We start from the raw sequence: 21,041 nt of genomic DNA on the forward strand, positions 1-21,041 counted from the left end.
AACTCTCTAGACAAAGTGCTTCTGCCCTTGAGTAGTGTCTACCCTCTCGTGCTGTCCCGGCTGGTTAGCCTGCCACCACGTAATGACTGAGGGGCAGTGAGGATAGGGTACTTATATAGAAAGAGAGGCCAGGAGCTATTTTTTAACAAGATAATTACTATGTACAATCACTAGTAAATAGTGCCGGCTCCTGGAGCAGGCACGTGGGCAAAGGCCCGTAAGTGCTTTGAAGAAAACATTGCGAGCTTACTAGAGAGGAGGGAGGCCACCACTTGCCAGGCCAGGTGTTGAAGTCATTGGTCAGTGAAACCGTCACATGGAAGAGGCACTGCACTAGCAATGGGAGACAAGATGGGTTGCACCCTTGGGCTGCTCATAAAGATGTGAGGATAAGGAGATGGAGAAGCAAGTTGGACACTGCTAGATCTCCAACATAGGCATCGATGGGCATCTCTGGTGACTAGACAGCAGCTCATCTTCAGCCCAATGAGGGCTGTTCCATAGAGATCGGGCAATTTACTTAAGGCTGCTCTGTGAGAGCCTGGATGGGCATCATTAATCCAACTTGAGCTGTTTGAGGATGGGAATGTGGTGCCTAAGCTAGTTCTGCTGCAAAGATCATCTCTTGATTTATTTTTTTTTGGAGGGTTTAGTGCTGCCCTTGTCATGTGCCAATTTTTAGTAATAATGGGATATTTAAGAGTGAATTGGGCATGAGCCTGGGATATGATAACAGTGGCATCCAATGAGCTAAACATGAACTAAATTAAAATAATTCCTCTGCATTCCAACTCCTAACACTCAGAAGCACCAGACACAGGGAGTAACAGGCACAGACACAGGTGTGCAGGGAGTAACAGGCACTGCTCCTTACACATCCCTTCTGTGATGATCTCTTGGTCTCTCTCTGCTTCAGTCTTCAAATACAAGTCAAGAGATTGTTTCAGAGGATGGAGCTATTTGCCTTTGATTTACTTATTTTGGCTTACTGATCACTCCAAACACTGCCTGGATTGCATTTGGTCCTAAAGTCAAACAAGTGATGTTTAATCAAACTACTGATTTACTCTATAATCCCAAATCTTCTTCTCCAGCGCTTGGGTTCCCTTATCCGTGGGCTCAGTGTGAATCCTGGAGCAGGTTGCTGACTGACAAATTCCTGCTCCAAAGCCTGTCAAAGTACATAGGGAGGTACTGATTAATAACCATTGCCGTAGGCCCATGATGTCTGTATCTTAAGAGAATTTGAAAAAAAACTATCAAAGCACTCATGAAACTACAGCATTTATTCTTCTTTCAAGAGTAAAGTGGTGAGACCACAGAATCAGCAGCCTCAGAAATTATAATGATGGTTTCAAATTTCTCTTAGTTGTAGTATTCTATAAAAGCATACAGAGATGTATATATAACAATCAAATGCTTTTTAAAAGAAAAGTGGTCTAAGAAAAGACAGAGGTTCAAACAACGATGCACTATTTTCGCTCAGCTAAAAAAGTCCAGTGATCCCGTTGAGAAGTGCGTATATTTAGAAATATCTGCTCAGAACTTCAGAGGTTCAGTCAAGATTATATGGCATTCGAGCAACCAATAAGCACAGACAGGTTGGCTAGAGTGCATTTAAAGAGAGGGTTTCTACTTTTCCCAAATATTTATTTAGGCATCCATGAAACTGTAACTATTTGTGCCTCACCTTTGCAAGCACCAAGAATTAAAGTTATTTTCATCCTATGTGGGTAAATCTGTGGGTGCTGTTTAGAACTACTCACTAGCAGAAAGTACTCTCGCTTAATCCTCCCATTTTCTTTACCTTTCCCCACCTCTCGCTTCACCAGGATAATTGGCTACAACAATATTCCCTGAAAGGCAAAGTTTGCCTCTACTGTATTGCACTAGCAAATTTAAATAGCAGCAGAGAAGCTAGAAAGTCACTGCTTTGCCATCCCCATCCATCATGCTTTGATCTACTAATATTATTAATTTTCACATTTTGCATCTGCTTACAGGGAGCAGAGTTACAGACATGAAGAGGAAAGGAAAAGATTTATAAACCTGAAGTCCCCTTTTCTTTGTTAGAAAGAGGACGAATGTGCCTATGCTGCATTTTGTATGCTGTTCAGCAGTAACCATACATTTCAGACTTAATTTCCACATTCTCAGCTTGTGGCAGGTCAGTCATTCAGTATTGTTGTGTGCTCTTTACTTGCTAATCTAGATTTCAATGATATTCAACGAATGTAAACTGGTAAAACTGCTCTGGCTTCAGTTATTGCTGCAGTTTACAGCGCTGAAGATCTGGTTTGGTATACATAAGCAGATCTTCACATCAGTAAAGGCAGCTAAAATCTATGTTCATCTCCTATTATCTGTACTAGTGCTGTAGCAGTGTGGGAACTGCTATGAGCATCAGTTAAATTCTGTTGTTATGTCTACTGCAAGATCACTTAAAGACCCCAATTGAGTTCAAGCTACAGAGCGCACAAAGCCATTTAGATCTGGGCCTGCAGCTCTGGTTCCAGTAGTTTTGCCCATTCTGCACTATAGGGGTGAACCAGGGAAGTGGGACCCCCCTGGTTATCTATCATCTGCTTTCTTTCAGTTGCCCACTTCGCAAGCCCACCTTCTGCATTATAAATCTTTGGGGCAGGCTTGGGGGTTATGCTGTCTTCACTTGACAAGGCCTTAGTCAGGTTCTGGGCAGTCATGGAGGCCCGGTATCCCACAGTGCAGTAGCAGATAATGCTTTTATGTTGATTATGCTCTGAAAAGAGAGAAAAGAAACAATAAACAAACTAAAACTGAATTCAAAGTTATGTCTAAACTGCTAGGATTTGCTCATTATCTTGGTATAGGCAACTCCAAATGAGGAAAACTCAGGCCTTCCAAAATCATGAGGTTGACTTAAAAGGTATCAAGGATACTTAAAACTGAATTGACTTTTTGGTTTTGAACCTTTAGGGTGAACCAGTGTCACATTTTCTCAGCCAGGATGGCTAGAAACTAAAAAAAAATTACTAAACGTTCAGATTCTTTTGCATTCACTTGACTCCAGGAACCAGGGCTTTATGGAAAGCATTCATTCCTACAAGCTGGCAAAACTGCTGTTACTATGAATATCTTGTAAACAATCATGACATACACAAAGATGTAGACCAGGGCCTCTATCCAATAGTTTAAGCTGAAAACGTAGATGGGTCACTCGCACACCGTAGCATAACTAGGGGTGGCAAGCAGAGCACTGACTTAGAGGGCCCAGTGAGTCCATGCAACAGGCAGATGTAGGGACCCTTTTGCACCCTCATACAACAGCTGATCCTTCTCTTGCTGCTGAATGCTCTGCTGCCCTCTCGCTGCCAGCAACAGCAATGCGCAGCACTTGGTAGTGCCAGAAGTGATGGCAGCGGCTGCAGTAGTAGGATATGACAGTGCCCTCCAGGTTTGGGCAGTGCTTTTGTGCTCCCCCATTCTGGGCTGGCTAAGCTTTGAAAAGCTTGCCTGGTGTCTCTGCCATCCAACAAGCTAAGCACTTCTGAAAATCTGTCCCGTGTTACTGTTGCTCATTTGAATTTTCTGCCCTTAAAGTAGCTTAAAACCTGCTTGCGACAACAGAGAGAAGTTTCTGCTGAGATGGCGCATATACCTTGAGAGAGCTGCTTCTGCAGAAGTTCTTGTGGAGCATTAGTCTGAGGGTCAATTAGGATAGCCCCTGGCAGATGGCTGACTTCATATTCAGCTGGACTCCGGGTGTCCTAAGAACAGAACACTGATTAATCTTTAATCAGCTATTACTCATTTTAAAAGAAAACCTAAGATATCTGATAAGTAATATCTGCTTTGTCAACAATCCCATTTTAGAGCAGGGGTGTAGTTACGGAGTAGTGGGAGTAAAGGTGGCTGAATCAGGCTACTTTAATGTAGTGCCACCAGATGCAGCCACCTTTTCAGTATGAAGGCAGCACCCCACCATCTACTGTCCACTGAGTAGAATGGAAAATTTGACTAAGTGTAGTAAATCATTACTTTTATGCAGCGTGCCATTAGATCTGCAACATCTACCATCCTAGATGTGAGGGGGCCAGGACCACAGGGGACCCGGCCCGAGCGAGAAAGCCCGGGGTCCCGTCCAACTTCCGGGATTTGACCCGGAAGTCTGGCCGGGGCTTTAAAGTTTGCCGGAACGTAAACCGGGCCGGGGGTGGGACCGGCCCGGGCAGATAAAAGGAGCACCCCTACCCTGGTTAGGGGAGGACGGAGGCTCCGGCGGAGGCGGCCCTGGGACGAGCGGAGCCGGGCGCGACGCGAGAAACGCCAGCAGCAGCGAAACCAGCAGCGGCCGAGCCGGAAGCAGCAGAGCCGGGAGCGGCGCGAGGGACGCCGGCGGCAGAAGCGCTGGCGGCGACGGTACCGATAACCGCGGCACCGGGATCGAGGCAACGGACGCCGGCTGCAGCCAAGCCGGGAGGCGCAGAGACGGTAAGCGCCGAACCGGGAGCAGCAGGGCCGGCGATAGCGGGGCGGAAAACGACGGAACCGGGAGCCACGCGGTGGACGCCGGCTACAGCGGAGTTGACCGCAGTGGAGCCGGGAGCAGCGGGGCATCCCGAGGAGACGCAGGTATCGAAGGGATCGGAGGCGGTCCCGCCGGGAGAACCTGGGAAGGGAGCCTCAACCGGAGGGGACTTTCTCCGGCGACTGGTGGCCAGCTGGCCACGAAAGAAGACCCGCGGGCAGGGAGGCGGACTTTGTAGCCCCCCCCCCGGGTCTAGGGACACAGGCCTTTGAGGACAGGACAAAATCCTGACCGGAGGGCCACTTGCATCAGTGACAGTAGGTGCTGGGCGGACGCCGGGGAGGGTCCGGCAGCAGGCGGGGGTCCCGCCAGACTTGTTCGTTTACAAGGGAGCCCCATCGGGGTCCCGTAAACCGGAGGCTCGGGCGAGGGTGTAGGGGAGCGAGGAGCCCTCAGGACCCCCGGACTTTGGAGTCTGGGTACCCTTTTCGTTTGGACCGTCAGCGCCCCATTTGGGTGAACCCCTTGATCCATCAAGACGTGGCAGGCGAGATTAACGGTGGCACAAGCGGTCCGACGCGTACCTCCTCCTCTCCAGGGGCCATTCGGGGATTTGGGGTGACTCACAACCGGGTGACCTACCCCAACCCCCCACACTAGAGAAAAAAGGATGTTGCGTAAGATCTCATCTACAAGATCTTAACACAGTTCATCTACCTCAGAAGCTGCTAAAGAACACTGCTGTCATTCAAACCGGCAAGCCCAGGGACTGTAAGTATTTATTACACAGTTCTTGGATCTCAGCTCATCCTGTTGATTGAAGCATCTTCACTGTCTCTCCACATGATCACCTAAAAACTCAGACTTGTCATTATCTATGTTAATCGGTCCTGAAACATTTTATCCATACAATGTCAGACAGAATTTGTGCAGACTGTAGAACATCCTGCTTCAAATATAGTTAAATAATAGAGAACAGGGTATATATTATGGTATATTTATAACAAGCCAGCACAAAGTCTGCAATTTTTTACTCCAGCTCTATAATTGTAACTCAATAGAAGCAAGATCATAGTTATCACTGACTGACACGATTGTTGGAGCATATTTAATTAAAAGCTTAAAACTGTTCACTTGAGTTCTATTTTTGAGGTCAAGGAACTGGCAGGTAACATGCATTTCAAAAGCCCATCCTGTGATAGCCTTTGCTAAAACAATCTTCATCTAGAGCTTATTAGACCCAGTTCTGAGGAAGCTTCAAGTCTTGTTGTTGCAAAGACAGGGATTTTGTGGCTTTTTTTTAAACACGGGAACTTGCGCTCATATAACTGGTACTTTCCAATTTCAGAAAACTAAGGGGAATGAGAAGAGATTCTGAGATTAAAGATGCTGCATTTTTTAAGGTAGGGGCCTAAGATATTTTAGGTTTTCTTTTAATGAGTTATAAATTGATTGTTCCCTCCATGTTCTTGAAAACAACAGAAACAGCGTTCCCTAATGCTTATTCATTCCAAAGTCATTTCTCAGCGTGTTTTTTTTTTTAATGAAATACGGACAGAAATCACTGCCTTCCAGCTTAATAAAAGCAGACTGGAAGACCACTCCACTGTCTTTCATAGTGAATGCAAATTTACACTTCTATAGGTTTTAATCTCTACACAGCACTGAACTTATCTTTCTACCTGTTTGATAAATACCTGGCACAGAGAAGGCACTCCAGGACCAAAAATTCAAAACAGTATTTAGCACCTTTGAAGGGTTTGAAGCACCCAGTTCTGCAGCCTCTACTTACATATATACTTCCATTAATCTGGCGTAAGCAACAACAGAGGCACTGGATTTCAAATGGTAAGACTGATATAGGGTACGTATGTAGATGGAAAAACTGAATTAAATTTATCTTTTAAAGTCATATGGAGTCTCCGTGTCAGCACTTAAAATTCCTGGTTCACAGTCACATGTTCAGCCAACTCACATATCTATATAGTTATACTGATTTTCATTTCAAAATCTTTTCCTAGAACATGTGACCTTTGTTCTTTTCCTGTGACTTTTTGATTTGTTCCCGGCATTGATGGCCCAAAATTGAGGTGCATGACTCAATTTGGGCAAAACTACATGGTAATTTCATTCCTCTGACCACCCATCTGAAGGGTCTTCTTCTCTGAAGTCATTCCTAGGAGAGGAATCACATTTCAGAATAGAAAAGCAGACACGTAGGATCTGTCTGATCTCTGCTTTTAGCCCGGAGTCTGTGTTTACCGGGGAGTGACTTCGTACTTTTCAATGTGATAATGGTAGTATTCCACAACCGCTGAAACCTCATCTGAAAAAAGCAGCTCTACTGTATTAACAAAAGCTAAGAACAAGTCATTTTTGGCCACTTTCATAATCCAATTCCCAGGAGGAAGAAAAAAGTCCATGTTACATAGAAACAGATGAGATTATAGAAAATTGCTAGCTAAGACACTTAACATATTTTAACATACAAAATTAGCAATGTGAAATCAGTTGCAGGTTCTAGGTGAGTCTGTAAATAGCTTTGTTGCTGTGGAGGCATCCAATATAATGACAGCGGGACTCATGAAATCAAAGTAGCGTGACAGCAGTATGCCATGGAGGCTGATTTTTGCCCAGACATGAAGGACATGCATGGCAATACCAGGCAGAACTGTAACTTTTGGAACAAATGTGCAACCTCAGAAGCTGGGCTCCTGCCCAAGGTCCTGATGCAACTGTGCAGCTCCATTCTGCTTTTTCAGAGAATTTCATATATTAACGGTCTGCCTATGACAAAGTGCTGAGGAATGCAGCATTTGCTGCAGAGGCTGATTGACCTTCACAGTTCATGTTCATTTAGGAACAGGCTGGAGGACCTGGCTGCTTTTAAACTGGGATTTACAGCTACTTGAGATACCACCCTTTCTCTCCTCTTACTTCCAAACTGGACGCTGTCAATGGCTGGTGCAGCATCAGCTTGTAATAATAAATTGATGTGTTGCAAATTCTAGATAAATCTTCCATCCACCTACAAACACATCTGTCTGGGAAACCGGGCTTAGAATCCTGATCCCATAAATTCAAAGATATAGGTCACCTTATCTGGCCTCAGTTTCCATCCAGGGACTGAATATATACCTTTGTAACTCTATTTTTTTTCCTGGAAAACAATCTGCTGATACTATGCATCATTAAATCTCAGATACTAAGTTTGTGCTGGGGGGGGATCTGGGCTATGAGACCTCCAAGAAAAATCCAGATGTTACAAAAAGTGGTGTTTTGCCAGTGCCCACAATGCTAGAAGTATTAGTGGAAATTTAAATGCCACTTGCAGAAATAATCACACCCAGGCTCTCCCACCACTTATCTAGCACTGATGCTGCTTCTGTGGTAAAATGGTGTGAAAAATCTAAGTGTAGTCTCACACATAGTTGGCACTGACATATACCAGAAAGGAGGTTAAGTAGGTGCTGTTTTTCTACAGCAGTAAACACCCTAAAATACCTTTATGTAAGAGACTTATTTTCTCAAAGAATCCCAATGCAAAAAGCTGAAGTAAAGGACAAAAATTCTACACGGACAATGAGGTTATGCAAAATTTGTTAAACACACATGTTTTGTGGGTGTTGGTTGTAGCTGTGTTGGTCTAAGGAAATAGATGAGGTTCTTTGGGTAAATATGATATATTTTATTAGACCAACTCAGTAATTGGAAAAAATTTTTCCTTGCAAGCCTTTGGGCACACACCCCCTTCTTTAGGCACAGGGAGAGTTTGCTGAGTATTTTTGCCTTTGACACCATTCCCCCCCACCTCCTGCCTTGCACCTATTGTCTCCCATTCCCTCGGATTCTCACTGCCATGAATTTGCATTGCACAGACCTACATTTTGCATACTGGCTTCTATTCTACCCAGGAGAGCGCACACAACACCAGCAGATCCTCCCTATGCCTGAAGAAGGTTGTTTGTACCTGAAAGCTTGCAAAGAACAATTTTCCCAGCTATATAGTTGGTCTAATAAAAGATGTTGCATCTACCCAAAGAACCTCGTCTGCCTTACACACACACACATGCACACGCACACACTGACATCTTAAAATTAACCAGAAGAAAGACCAGGACACCAATGCATCTGTTGATTTTAATTGCAGACAACTTGCTTTTAGGCAATGAAATCAATCACTTACCAGAATGAGCAATTCCTCTGGGTTGTTTTCTATCCAACTTTGTAAAGTCTCTGTGGAAACAGTTTCGACTTCTGGAAATGATTCATGGACCCACTCGGTGGCTAAGCTCCTCATTTCTTTGGGATCGCTTACATGACCCACCTTTTCCAGAAATTTTTCTGTCATTGTCCTTGTGGCTCTAAACAGCTGGAAAGAAAATGCTAACTAAAATCTCTTAGTTTATTTAGCAGATACTGGGTCACGTGGTACATTTTTATATGAGTAGACATGGGGCAGAACTTTAACCCTTCTAATCAGTCATGAGTGGTAGAAGTAATCACACAGTATTTTTTATGTTTCTTAAAAAATATATAATATCAAAATCTGCCCCTATAATTTGTAACTGTGAAACAAATGTTTTTCCTAGCCATGGGGTTGTTGTTTTTTTTTTCTTTCCTTACAGAAAATGTCTCAAATGTTTGGCAAGCCCATTTGAAGGCATACAAGTCAAGTCCCTTATGTGCAAAGAGAGGCTCTTGAAATAAAGCTGAACTTTGATTGCTGAAAATATGCTACAGACGTGTTTCTCAACCCATGGATCACAACCCCAGAGCGGGTTGCAACAGTAGACGAAAGGGTTGCAAACAAACTTTAAAGCAGAATTTGTTTTGAAAGGAGAAAAACATGGGAAACCATAGGTTTTCCCTGGCAGAGCTGCAGCCTGCAAGGGGCTGCGTGGGGGTCCCCGTGCCCCACACACCCACCCCCTGCTTCACATACTGAGGGGCTGGCGCCTGGGCACAGCGGGCAGCGGGTCGGGAGCGAGGGGCACTGAGTCGGGACTGGCCCTTAATGTTTATAAATGGGTCTTGGCACAAAAACTGGTCTAGAGTTTGTGCTTTACCAGCTTACAGCAACCTCGATACAAAGCAAAGGGTCAACAAGGGATGCGGACTCGTAAAGCAGGGAGGATTTTGGTATCGTTTATGCAAAGGGATGTCGCTCGCGGCAGAGATCAACACATTGCTGCTCCCTGCACGCTCGCTTGTAACACATATCAACACGCTACCGCTCCCTGCACTCGCATGTGCACGATAAGCCGGTTTATTCTCTTTTCGAGCAAACAGGAGCTTTGCCCCGACCAAAGTCCAGCTTTCTGACACCTGTTTTACTGTAGTGTGTCTTACTTATTTTACAGCCTCACACTTGATCTTTTCCTGGGATAACGGGGGAAAGGACATCGCTTCCTGCGTACAACATTTCTCTACTGGAAACTCTTCAAAAAATGACAAACAGCTTTTACAAAGGATTGTTGTTTTGGAAGTTTTAAAAACCGCATTGGCTTGCAAAGGACGCACCACTCCCACCAGAAGCGCTGCGATGAAATATAACCCGGAGACCCTTTGTCATTGCCATTGGGAAGGATTCATTTAGGGATAAGAGAGACGTCATAACAGAGCGCGGGTGACGACACGGGCCGGGCGAACCCGGCGGTGGGCTCCTAGGGGCGGAGCGGGGCTCTGTTACCCGGGCAACCGCGGGGAGCTGCGTCTGCGCCGGCGCGGTTCCCAACATGCATCGCGGCCGGGCCGGCGGGTGGTTTCCGGCTGGGGCGGGGCGCCGCCATCTTGCGTTCGCGGGGCCCGATCCGCCGGGGTCGCCATGGAGACAGGTGAGGGTCAGGCCCCGCCGCTCCCGCTCCAACTCCAATCCCGCCTCCGGCGGCGGCTGCCGCAGGGCCCTACCTGGCGGCGGGAGCGGAGACCCCCGCCTTGCTTTTACGCTGCTGCGGCGGGAGCCCTGGAGGGTCCCGCGGGGTGGGTGTCGGCCCTCGCGGGGAGAAGTGGATCCAGGGGGACCTCGGCCTGCAACGGCTTGTGCTGCGGAGGGCGGTGTGTGAGTGTGCGCACAGGCATGCGCCCTTATATGGATGCACAGGGCCCGTGCACCCCTATTTATAGCTACACGCAGGCGAGCACATCCCCAAATATAGGTGTATGCTTCGTATGCAGATACATCCCCCCCCATACAGATATATACACACGGACACAACCCCTACATACAGATGGATACACCCCCCCACACATAGATACACCCTCCACACGTACACATAGATACACCCCCCTCCTACATACAGAAACATGTACACTCCACCCTACATATAGATACACCCCCCACTTCCCCCCACCTACAGATACACACACACACACACACACACACACACACACACCCATCCCCCTCCGCATACAGACAGACCCTCCCCTACACACACACACACACACACCCATCCCCCTCCCCATACAGACAGACCCTCCCCTACACACACACACACAGATACCCCTGTTATATGCAGACCTCCCATGTACAGATAGATACACCCCCATATGTACAGACACCCCCTACATACAGATAGATACACATGCATACCCCCCCACGTACAGATAGATATGCATGCACCCACATGCCCCCACCTATGGATAGCTACACATGCACCAGGTGCTGTGGAATGAGTGTCAGCTTCCAAAAGCCAGTGCTGTGTATATGCTTTGCTCTGTGTGTATAGATGTGCCTGCACATGCTTTGGTTATTCTGTGATGTTCAAAGCTACCCTTGGTTTTCTGACTCAAGATGGGGCTGCAGGGTAGGCATCAGCAGTGCTGGGGAGAGGGTGACTATGTGGTAGCTATTGTGGATTTTCGGGTGGCTGTAGCCCACCCCTCCCAGTGCTGCCACTGCCCACCCCACCCCAACCCACCCCAAGTGCAGTGCCCCTCCTTGCTCCCCTGAAGAGGCTGGTGCAGCCCCTGGCCTGGAGCCTGCCCTCACCCTACACACAAATCCAGGAGGCCACATGCCCCCCCACTCCCCCCCAGATGAACCGTCTGTGGCTCCACCCCAATCCCAAGGTTGCATTCACTGTCCTGGCTAGGCCGCGCCTGCACCTGCCCCACGCCTTCCCTCACCGTGGGGGAAGGATCTGACCCCCTCGCTGCCGCCCCCCCTCCCCACCCCCCGACTTACTGTCAGTATCAGGTTGGTATCGGTCAATATGGCTGGTTAATAATCGGCTATCGGTGCAGCCCTACTCAGTTTGTTTAGTGCATCTTGGAGAAGGTTAAGAGCTGATGCGGTTGTGGTTTGTGTCAGTCCGGCAGAAAGAGACCTAGAGTTTTGTCAGGCAAAGCTAGGTAAAGTAGACTCATAGTAAAGTGTACCCTTTATTAATTAATTGTTGCTATAGTTAACATAAGGGTTCCCTATTGGCTGAGGTCTTTAAATCGGTGCTTTTCAACCTTTCTAGACTCAAGGTACCCTTCCATAACTTTTGTGAATTGTGCTGCACCCCATTTCAAAAACTAAGTTATTTCAGGTCTTATCTCCCTGCAGAGGGATGTGGCAGTGGGGGTTTCAAAGGGAAAACTAAGTGCAGCTTTCATTAGCCCCTGGTTCTGCAGTAGTAATTTTTCCCTTTCGATGTCAAGGCCGCATGCGATTTTTTTGACATACGCTTTTAAAAACTAGTAAGAGCCATTTTTCAAAATGAATCTGAATCTTTTTGGGGAATACATTGCTTGTTTCTTACTGTCTCAGGTAGTTGAGCAGCATAATCTGACATCAGATCCTTAATAGCTTTTTCCTAGTTATGGTCTTCATAGATTGAGCTTCCTTTTTCTGATCTACTTCCTCTGTTTCAGATGATACTGGAAATCGACTTCGCTTCCAGCTGGAGTTAGAATTTGTCCAGTGTCTGGCAAACCCAAATTACCTCAACTGTAAGTAGTTGAAATTTCAACTGTGGGTACCTGAAAAATTAATATTACAGTAAAAGCCCTGTTATCCATTATTTTACTAACCAGAATACTTTATCAACCAGAATTTCAGCTGGCCAGCCAGACATGGTGGGGGGTGGGGAGGGAAGCTCGCACGTGGTGGTCACCACCGCTACTGCCACCACCCAGTGCTACCAGCATTCTGCATTTGGTCAAAACATCCACCCTGTGCTGCTGCCACTCTGGCCACCGCTACCTCCTCCCTGCTTTGCATCCAGCCAAAAATGTCCACGCTGTGCTGTTGCCACCCTTACCCCCCGACCCTACCCCCCTGCCCAAAAACCATTGGCTTCAGGTAACCAGAATTTTTAGATACTCAGCACCTCCCTATTCCCCACTTGTGGAGGATAACAGGGCTTTTACTGTTGTTACTCATGTTTCCTATTCCTGGAATGCATAATAGAGAGATGGGGAACAATACGAAAAAAGGGCACTGAATTATTTAACCTAGTGATAATATGAAGTTTGCTTAATTTGTAAAATTCCTTTGTTTGGCCAAGTAGGAATGGGTTTTCTATTAATAGGCAATGTTCTATTTTGTGTAATAATTATTTTCATTTATGAATTGCATGCCAGGTGCCTTGGCAATAGGTGCCAATATGAATATCTAAGTAAATTGCTAAAAGCCATGGAAATATATCATGGAGACATTTTAAATGTATCCATGGGGATAGTGTCAACTTGAAATTTTGATCATTTAAAAATAGATTCAGGTGCAGATACTGTACCTACCCTGAAGCTCTCTGCCAGAATTTTATTATTTTACAATCAGTATTTCCTATTTTTAAAACATTGCACGTGCTTTTATTGCTAGGTAAATAACATGCACCAAAAGGGGAAAGTCTCAAATTCCCTGTGCCCGGAGTGCTAGCCATATGCAGAATAAACTTATCAGAAACAAGGAATACCTGTTGAACTTTTCATTACAATTCTGATTTTTGTAATAGGAGTTGATTTAAAAAAAATAGAAGTACTCTTTTAACAACAGATGCTTCTTCTGGGTGATGTGTAAATTTGTTTGTGGAATTTTAGTGGCCATTTCCTTTTTACATGTAGCGTTGCTACATTTTTATTTATTTCTTGTTTCAGTTCTTGCACAGAGAGGATACTTCAAAGACAAAGCTTTTGTAAATTATCTTAAATATTTACTTTACTGGAAGGAGCCTGAATATGCCAAATACCTCAAGTAAGTGTTTATATTATTTTGCATTATGCCATGTAATAATGTGATAGATACCGTACAATGTGCGCTATATAATAGTACACTGATACTTGATTTTCATGTGTAGTTTTAGTTCATGTTTTGATTTTCCCATAATCCAGGCTTCAGAACAGCTTGTATATATAATTTTCTGGACAAATGGGTAGGACTTGTCTCCCAGTAGTCCTGCCCTTACTTTGGTATCCTATATGAACTGCCTTAGCATTTGCTGATAGCTAATATTATTCTTGAACATTTTGGTGCTGTAAAGCATGAGACAATCTCAAAAAACACATTTGCAGAGTTATTAAGCAACACCAAAAAAAGTATGAGATTTTTTGCATACTTCTTAATAGCCTTCTCTAAGATTAACAGCCTTAACATCTTTCTCTAAGATTTTGTGAAAGCTGATCTTTCTAGTTCTGTTTTTACACACAGTTCAGAAACTCAGTAGTTATTGGCTGGATCCAGATGTGCAGGCATGTGTGGTTTGTGGCACTGCAAGCCTCTTTGCAGCGCCACAAACTGCACGAGTTGCACATTAATTTCCAGTGCCAGGGCAAACTTTGCTATTGGGATTTCCCAGTAGCAAAAAAAAAAAAAAAAAATCCTGGAAAAAAGCAGTGCAACCCGTGCCAAAGTGGCAAGCACTCTAAGCTGCCTACTCCCCTGTTTCTGCACACTGTGGAGTCCCTGTGCTGAGGCACTCTGCGTCCCAGCCAGCCACTCCCCAGGGAAGCAGGCAGTCCTGGGCTGGCTTCTCTCCTGTCTCCGCGTGTCTCAGTGTGAGGGCTCCACTGCACAGAGGCATGTGGAGCCCCTGCACTGAGGTACACTGTGCCGTGATGGGGAGCAGGCAGCCTTCAGCTTGCTCGTTCTGTCTGCACATGCCTCAGCATGGGCGGCACCCCCACACTGAGGCACATGGATCCCCAGGCTGAAGCACACTGTGTCCCAGCCAGCTTCTGCCTGCTCCCACGCCTTGAGGCACACTGTGTCCCAGCCAGGTGGGGAGTGGCTGGCTGGGGTGCAGGGTGCCTCAGTGCGGGGACTCCACAGTGCATGCAAATTGGGGAGCCTTGGGCTGCCTGCTCCCCCATCCCTGCTCCCTGGCTGGTTGGGGCACAGGATGCCTCAGCACAAGGGATTGCTAGCCCCTGCTGAGGCACTTTGTACCCCAGCCAGCCCTCCCATGCAGCACATGGAGCAGCGGGATAATGTGTCCTGCTGCAAAGCACACGGGTAGGGGCGTGCACTGTGGCACAAACTGTTTGTGGGCACACCCCTGTTTGTGTGTGCTGGGCCATAGAGTTGATACACAGTAGCTTACAGGAAAACTGACTACCCATACAAGTGTAATGCCCAAAGTGAAAATTGTATTGGTACAATGGTTTGATTGGACTTCTTTTTCTCAGTCTGGAGGATGAAAGTATTGGCAGCATAACTGATATCGTTAGTGTGGTGTGGTTTATAAGAATGTAAATAAACAGATAAACCTAGAAGCCCTGTATTTGATGATGGTGCTACATTTCTTCTGTAAAATAATTCATGTTATCTTAATTCATGCTATCATTATGAATGGCTTGAATTCTAATGAGCAGAAGCACCTCAGATTTTGTAAATATCTATGTTGGTGGTGGTTTACAACCTTTTTATTTGTGGACCCCTAAAAATGTAATTGTAAGTTTGGGTATTTGCACACTTTTGATTGTAGTCATCTTTTGCAGACCCCTTACGCATAGTCTTTGGACCTCCAGGGGTCTACTGACCACAGGCCAAAAACCATTGATCTACATATTAAAATTGTAAAATAATACATTGCAAATATGTTAGTAAAATGACATATTAGATCTAGCAGTGGTCTGCCATGTAATAGTTTGAATTAAAATACACCGTTTGTTTTTAAACTAGGTATCCCCAGTGTTTACACATGTTAGAGCTGCTTCAGTATGAACACTTTCGTAAAGAACTGGTAAATGCCCAGTGTGCTAAATTTATTGATGAACAACAGATTCTTCACTGGCAACATTACTCACGGAAAAGAATGCGTCTTCAGCAGGCACTAGCAGAGCAGCAACAACAGAACAACACTTCAGTCAAATGAAAATTCTGGATACCTGTGGGAGCATGAACTTCACATCGGTTTATAGTTTGAAGAAAAATAGACTGAATTTTGTAGGTTTGGTCTTAGTGATGTACTTAACTTAATGTGTGTATGTGAATAGAAAACATCTTTTTTTGGTTATTAAGTGACCTTTTTCTAGGGGCAACTTGTATCCATTTCAGTGCGGTGTGGCTGAAGTGTATTTTGTAATAAGGACAAAGCCTTAGTATTAACTGCAGACTTGCATCTCTGTTGGTGGATCTGTTTTGAAAATTTAATACAGTTATTTAAGCACCTATCACATGAGTATCAAAGCCATGTAATTGCATGTGTTACAGAAAACCTTAATTGTGGACATGCCCATCTTGAAACAAGGCTGTGGCTATGACTGATGCTGTACTTTTGTTAATGATTCCTTGTCTAGTGCTGCTGTTTTTGCCAACATTTTAGCAGAGGAAACCAAATTTACAACAGCTAAAACATTTGTGGGGGGAAGGGAGGTTTCTGAAAATATTACGTGTAAAGTTTATCAGTGGAAAAGAGGTGGTGCAGCTACAAAAGAACCCTAATTCTATTCCAGGAAAATTAACATATTAGACTGCTAGGGGTTGGCAGAATTCTAGCTAATTTATAAAGGCTGCTCTCGGGTCACTGCTTCTCTGAAGTATGTTGCTGGTATTTTAGAAGGTAGAGAAGCATTTATCTTTAATAAAGCTGGTTTGGGAGCCTTTCAGCTTCTTGTAGGTCCAAAGGAGGCAGGCATCTAATAATTGTACATAATAACCCACCTAGTGAAGGCAGCTGAGAGGGATTTTATTCTTTTTACCCTGATGGAAGGCATATTTGATGACAAGAATTGGAAGAAACCGGTCTTAATCTTAAGAGATTTCTCTGTGATGTGATAGAAGCTAGGATGATTCATGGCAAAAGGTGTGACAGTATTTTGTCTTGCCTAAACTTCTAATGTGTTTGTGCTGTACAGAACTGGATGGAGCTTCGTTTTGAAAGCAAGGTTAAATGCAGGTTGGATACTTTCCAGTGTCTGGCTGACTGTCCTCAGTAACACTCTTACAAAGCCAGAGCAAAATCCTGACAACCCATTCTTACATTAGCAATTAACTGAACAAATTTTCAGATTCAGTGTGCTTATAATGCATATTTCTGTTGTATAGGGCTACCACTGTGGCTCTGTGAAGTGATCTTTGCACCAAAAAGCAGCTTGATGTTCTAGTTTTCTATTCTTTATTATTCTGCATCATGGAATAGCTTTACTTTTAATCTTTCAAAATATTAGTGACCACAGTATGTAGAATGAGATTGCTGGTCTCGCATAAGCAGCTTTCTGTGCATTAGTAAAACAGGCATCCAGTTGTTTCTAGAATAATGGTGCTCAACCACTAGTCCACAGATCTGCATCGTTTTGTCCACTCCTCCTCACCAGTTCAGAAATTTGGGGGCAGAGGAGTAGTGGCAGCATTACTTGCTGCTGCTCTGCTGCCAAGCTTCTGGACCTGTGAGGAGCCCTACAGGCTGGCTCATGTTACCCTGCACATGGGATTGACCTGTAGGTGTGACCAGCCCAACCCCATGTGGGATCTGGCTTGTGGGCCAACCCCATGTCACTTGTCTAGACTGCACAGCTATTAAGTTGAGTACCACTATTCTAGAAAACTTGAGCTAGAGCACTAGAGAGAAAAAGTCTGATGGGATAAAAAATCATCTGTTGACTTTGAGTGAGGTGTTACTTCCTTTATCTGTCATGATTAAGGCATAAGCTTATTAACAGTCAAGGTTCACAGTCTTGCTGATTATTTGTTTTTTAATTTCAAATAGTTATATTGTGCTCTCCAGTTGTATCTAGGAACCCTGAATATTTCAATAAATTAATCTTGAGTGTACAACTATAGTATGTTTTCATGATGCAGGGCAGTATCATTCTTAGTACCGTGGAATGAATTCTAGAGGAGCTATGCAGTGTTTCTGCAGAGTAAGCTGCTCTCCCCTTGGGCATTCTGACTTAATTGTATTCCTTTCCTTTAATAACAGTAACTTAATTTTTTAAGTATTGAATCCATAAGCAAGTTTGTAAAGTTACTGTATTCATGTACGTTACTGCTTAACGTAACTGTTCTTGTAAAAGAATGAGCTAGTTTGACTTTTACTCCAAAACAGCTAGTATCTGACTATGGTCAGGAGTCTTATTAACTAGGTTGATTAACTCCTTGGTTAAAAGCTACTTGCACGTCATTATACTGAACAGAGCAAAAATAGTTAATTTTGTACATTCATCATTTGGGAAGTGAAACCATATAGGGTTAAATGTTTTCGTCGTATTTCTCAGACACATCATATATATATATATATATAGCAAGTCATATAATTAAAATTACTTTTTCCAAAGAGATTAATACACAGGTTGTTGCAAATGAGTTTAATTCAGCAAAAGCATAGATTACAGTTCCTTAGTGTTTCACATTCCCCTCACATGATCTGCACCCAGAATTTCATGATATGTGTTTTGGCCAGCAGATGAAATTGACTCTGTAAAATCTAACTACAGTCAGAAGATACAAACATCCAGTTTCTAGATAAATGATTGACTACTGAAGAGTCCAGACTTAATCTTCAGTAAACAACATGCGAACAAGGTCTGCCTTAAAACATTCCTCTTCTACCAGCTTCTGAGGCTGCAAAAGAGAATTCAAATTTAATCTTTCCAGGAAAGGTAAATTAAACATTTTGAACAAGTTCCTTGCACAAAAGAGGTATTTACTAGCTACGCATGAAGACTACTGTAGCGTTCCATAAGCTGGGTTTCCTTCCACTTTGTCTAAACTATATAAGGCATGCAGAGATCCTTTCCTTACAAAGTTAAAATACCTTCAGGTTTTCTATTCAGCAGTTTCCCTGCTAGTCTGTTTTTAAATATGCTGGTTTACAAAGTACAAATGTTCAAGATGCCATTCCCTTAGATTTGCACAATTTAGAATTAAAGCTCAACTTGTCAGAGAATGACCTTGTTGGTTTACTGTGTTGGCATTTTAGCTCTGGAGATCACTTTTAATCAGCTTCGGTCAGAAGTAGTAATTTTGTTATCACTTGTTCTACTTCAAGAGACTCTAGTGGTTTATCTTGTCTAAAGAGGAGGAACTGAACTGCGTATTATAGATTGGAAAGCTACCTTAATTCTTCAGCTGCATTCAAAACCCTTCTGAAAATCTGGCCACAATTGTGGATGCTCAGTTACACTGAGTATGAGCTTTAGTAGTTTCTCCAAGATCACTAGTACAAGCAGGACTGCAGAAAGAGGAACAGTCTGTACTGACGGGCATTGAAACAGTGAAATAGCCACAGGGGAGGAGATTAAAAAGTGTTCTCAACTGTTTGCCCTGCTCGAGACAGCTCCACAGAACACCAGAAGTGTTGTGTGCAGAATACATAGTTCAAACTGACAAGATCTAACAGGTTTCTCATTTAAATATGGCATACATTCAACCATGTAAGGGAAAGTACTTACAGTCCCATATTTAAGTAGTGTAGGCACTCCAGTTAATTTCAGATTCTTTCTGAACTCATTGTTAGGATCTTTCCAGCTGTTTAGAAAAAGAACAGTTAGCTAAAGTTTTCTAACATTCCACCTGCCATCTAAACAAAAGGAGTTTCTGTTTTCTTGGACCACTGCCTGATTTGTATATTGCTAGTATACAGAACTAGCCCGGAAGACTGCAGTGGAGCACCCTCTGCAGGTTTAAACTATCATAAAGTCCAAAGCTCATACAAGCAGTCCTCCACTTATACAATGTTTATAAATCGACACCCCGTTCCAACTTTATGACGTCAGTTTTGACTTTACAACGCTTGATCTGATGCAACGCCACGCCAGTCAACAAATTTGCTGCATCACCCATCTCCCTGGAGAACATCTGTCCAAACTTCCTTAGACGCTTTCTTTAAGAAAACAGATGAGACTCCAAAAAACCTGCAGCCAAGACTGCTGAGAAGACTCCAGCCAAGAGCCCTTCAAAACGTTCAGCAAAGTCACTTCAGAAAAGTCCTTCAAATCAACATGACTGCTATTTACAAGATAAACACATTAATGTAGCTATATTACTCATCAATCCTTTATTGAGTACAACATTCTGGCATATTTTTGGTGAAAATAGGGTATCGGGCCTTGGTTCAGGAACCAATCCCCCATTTATAACATTGTTTCTTATGAGAAAATCGGTTTTGAGTTATGCTGTTTTCAGGAACCAATTGCGTCGTAAGTCCAAGGACTGCCTGTGCTTCTATTAAGAGGATAAAAAGGCTATGTTTAGCCAAGAAGGCGTAACTTTTCAAGTTGGATTGTGTTACATTACTTTAGAGGTATGATCCTACGTTATAAAAGAAAATGATTTTTTTTGCAGTTTGTCGTGAGGAAGATACAGATCATTAACTTGAGGCCTATATCAGCCCAAGACTTGGGTGAAGAACCTTTCGGTTCGAACGGGTTTGTTTCATGGCACGGCCAGCCTAATTCCCTAGTTATCTGGGCACAAAGCAGCACAAGCAGTTAGCAGGACACACTTGTGAACACCGGTACTTACTAGGCTCTGTCTCCCACTTGACAGTAGATGAATATGGATCCTTCCGGCATGTTGTGCAGTTCGCTCCGTATCACCGGTTCAGCTAAACGGTATCATCATCGAGAACGTTAATATCCTACCTCGGCACCTTAAAATAAAATCACTCCTATCGCCAGCGAGCCTCTCTGTCCACCTCCTGCCCCAGCCAAACCGTCCCCCGGAAGACGGGCTTTTGCCGGCAGTGACCCAAGTGGCCCCCCCGCCCGGTTCTGGTGGTCTTCTCCATGTCACCTAAGGCCCCTCTAAACCCCCAGGTGCGATCTGATGCACATCACGGCAACCCCCGTCCACGCTGCGTGTGCAGAGACCCGGCATCCCCTCCCCTCCCGCCTTACTGCTGGCGCAGGGAGCGAGTCCCCGGGGGCTCCCTGCAAGAGCCGGGCGGGCCTCACCCGTGACGCAGTCCGGACACCAGCTATGGCCCGCGGCGTCCTTGTCGCCGCTGAAGAGCACGAAGATGGGCCGGCCGTGGTGCTGCTGCGCCGTCCGCGCGAACTCCGCGTAGCCGCGCACCGGCTTCTCCTCCCAGCCCATAGCTCCCAGCTACCCGCGCCTACGGCAGCCGACAGGACCCCACGCCGAATTTGGCCGCTCGCGGCACCCGTA

The 21,041-nt window shown here is 44.7% G+C and overlaps 3 protein-coding genes across 3 annotated transcripts; 1 reads left to right on the plus strand and 2 right to left on the minus strand.

Moving 5' to 3' along the window:
• Positions 1-1,271: 1,271 nt before the first annotated feature.
• Positions 1,272-5,168, minus strand: LOC149854159 (uncharacterized). Its single transcript, XM_090024927.1, has 3 exons — positions 4,231-5,168; positions 3,638-3,746; positions 1,272-2,758 (listed from the first exon to the last, which is right to left on the minus strand). Exons 1-3 carry the CDS (start codon positions 4,594-4,596, stop codon positions 2,487-2,489), a joined length of 747 nt encoding a protein of 248 aa, XP_089881053.1. The 5' UTR covers positions 4,597-5,168; the 3' UTR covers positions 1,272-2,486.
• A 5,044-nt stretch (positions 5,169-10,212) lies between these two features.
• MED31 (mediator complex subunit 31) lies at positions 10,213-18,092 on the plus strand. Its single transcript, XM_090024928.1, has 4 exons — positions 10,213-10,344; positions 12,368-12,445; positions 13,592-13,688; positions 15,615-18,092. Exons 1-4 carry the CDS (start codon positions 10,335-10,337, stop codon positions 15,805-15,807), a joined length of 378 nt encoding a protein of 125 aa, XP_089881054.1. The 5' UTR covers positions 10,213-10,334; the 3' UTR covers positions 15,808-18,092.
• Positions 18,093-18,223: 131 nt separating this feature from the next.
• Positions 18,224-20,970, minus strand: TXNDC17 (thioredoxin domain containing 17). Its single transcript, XM_090024929.1, has 4 exons — positions 20,828-20,970; positions 20,397-20,478; positions 19,325-19,400; positions 18,224-18,494 (listed from the first exon to the last, which is right to left on the minus strand). The coding sequence occupies exons 1-4, from the start codon at positions 20,967-20,969 to the stop codon at positions 18,426-18,428; spliced, it is 369 nt and encodes a 122-aa protein (XP_089881055.1). The 5' UTR covers position 20,970; the 3' UTR covers positions 18,224-18,425.
• Between the last annotated feature and the right edge of the window lie 71 nt (positions 20,971-21,041).

This window comes from Crocodylus siamensis, chromosome 13 (assembly GCF_052110815.1).
Source record: "Crocodylus siamensis isolate JL-2025a chromosome 13, ASM5211081v1, whole genome shotgun sequence".
In the NCBI taxonomy this organism is placed as follows: domain Eukaryota; kingdom Metazoa; phylum Chordata; order Crocodylia; family Crocodylidae; genus Crocodylus; species Crocodylus siamensis.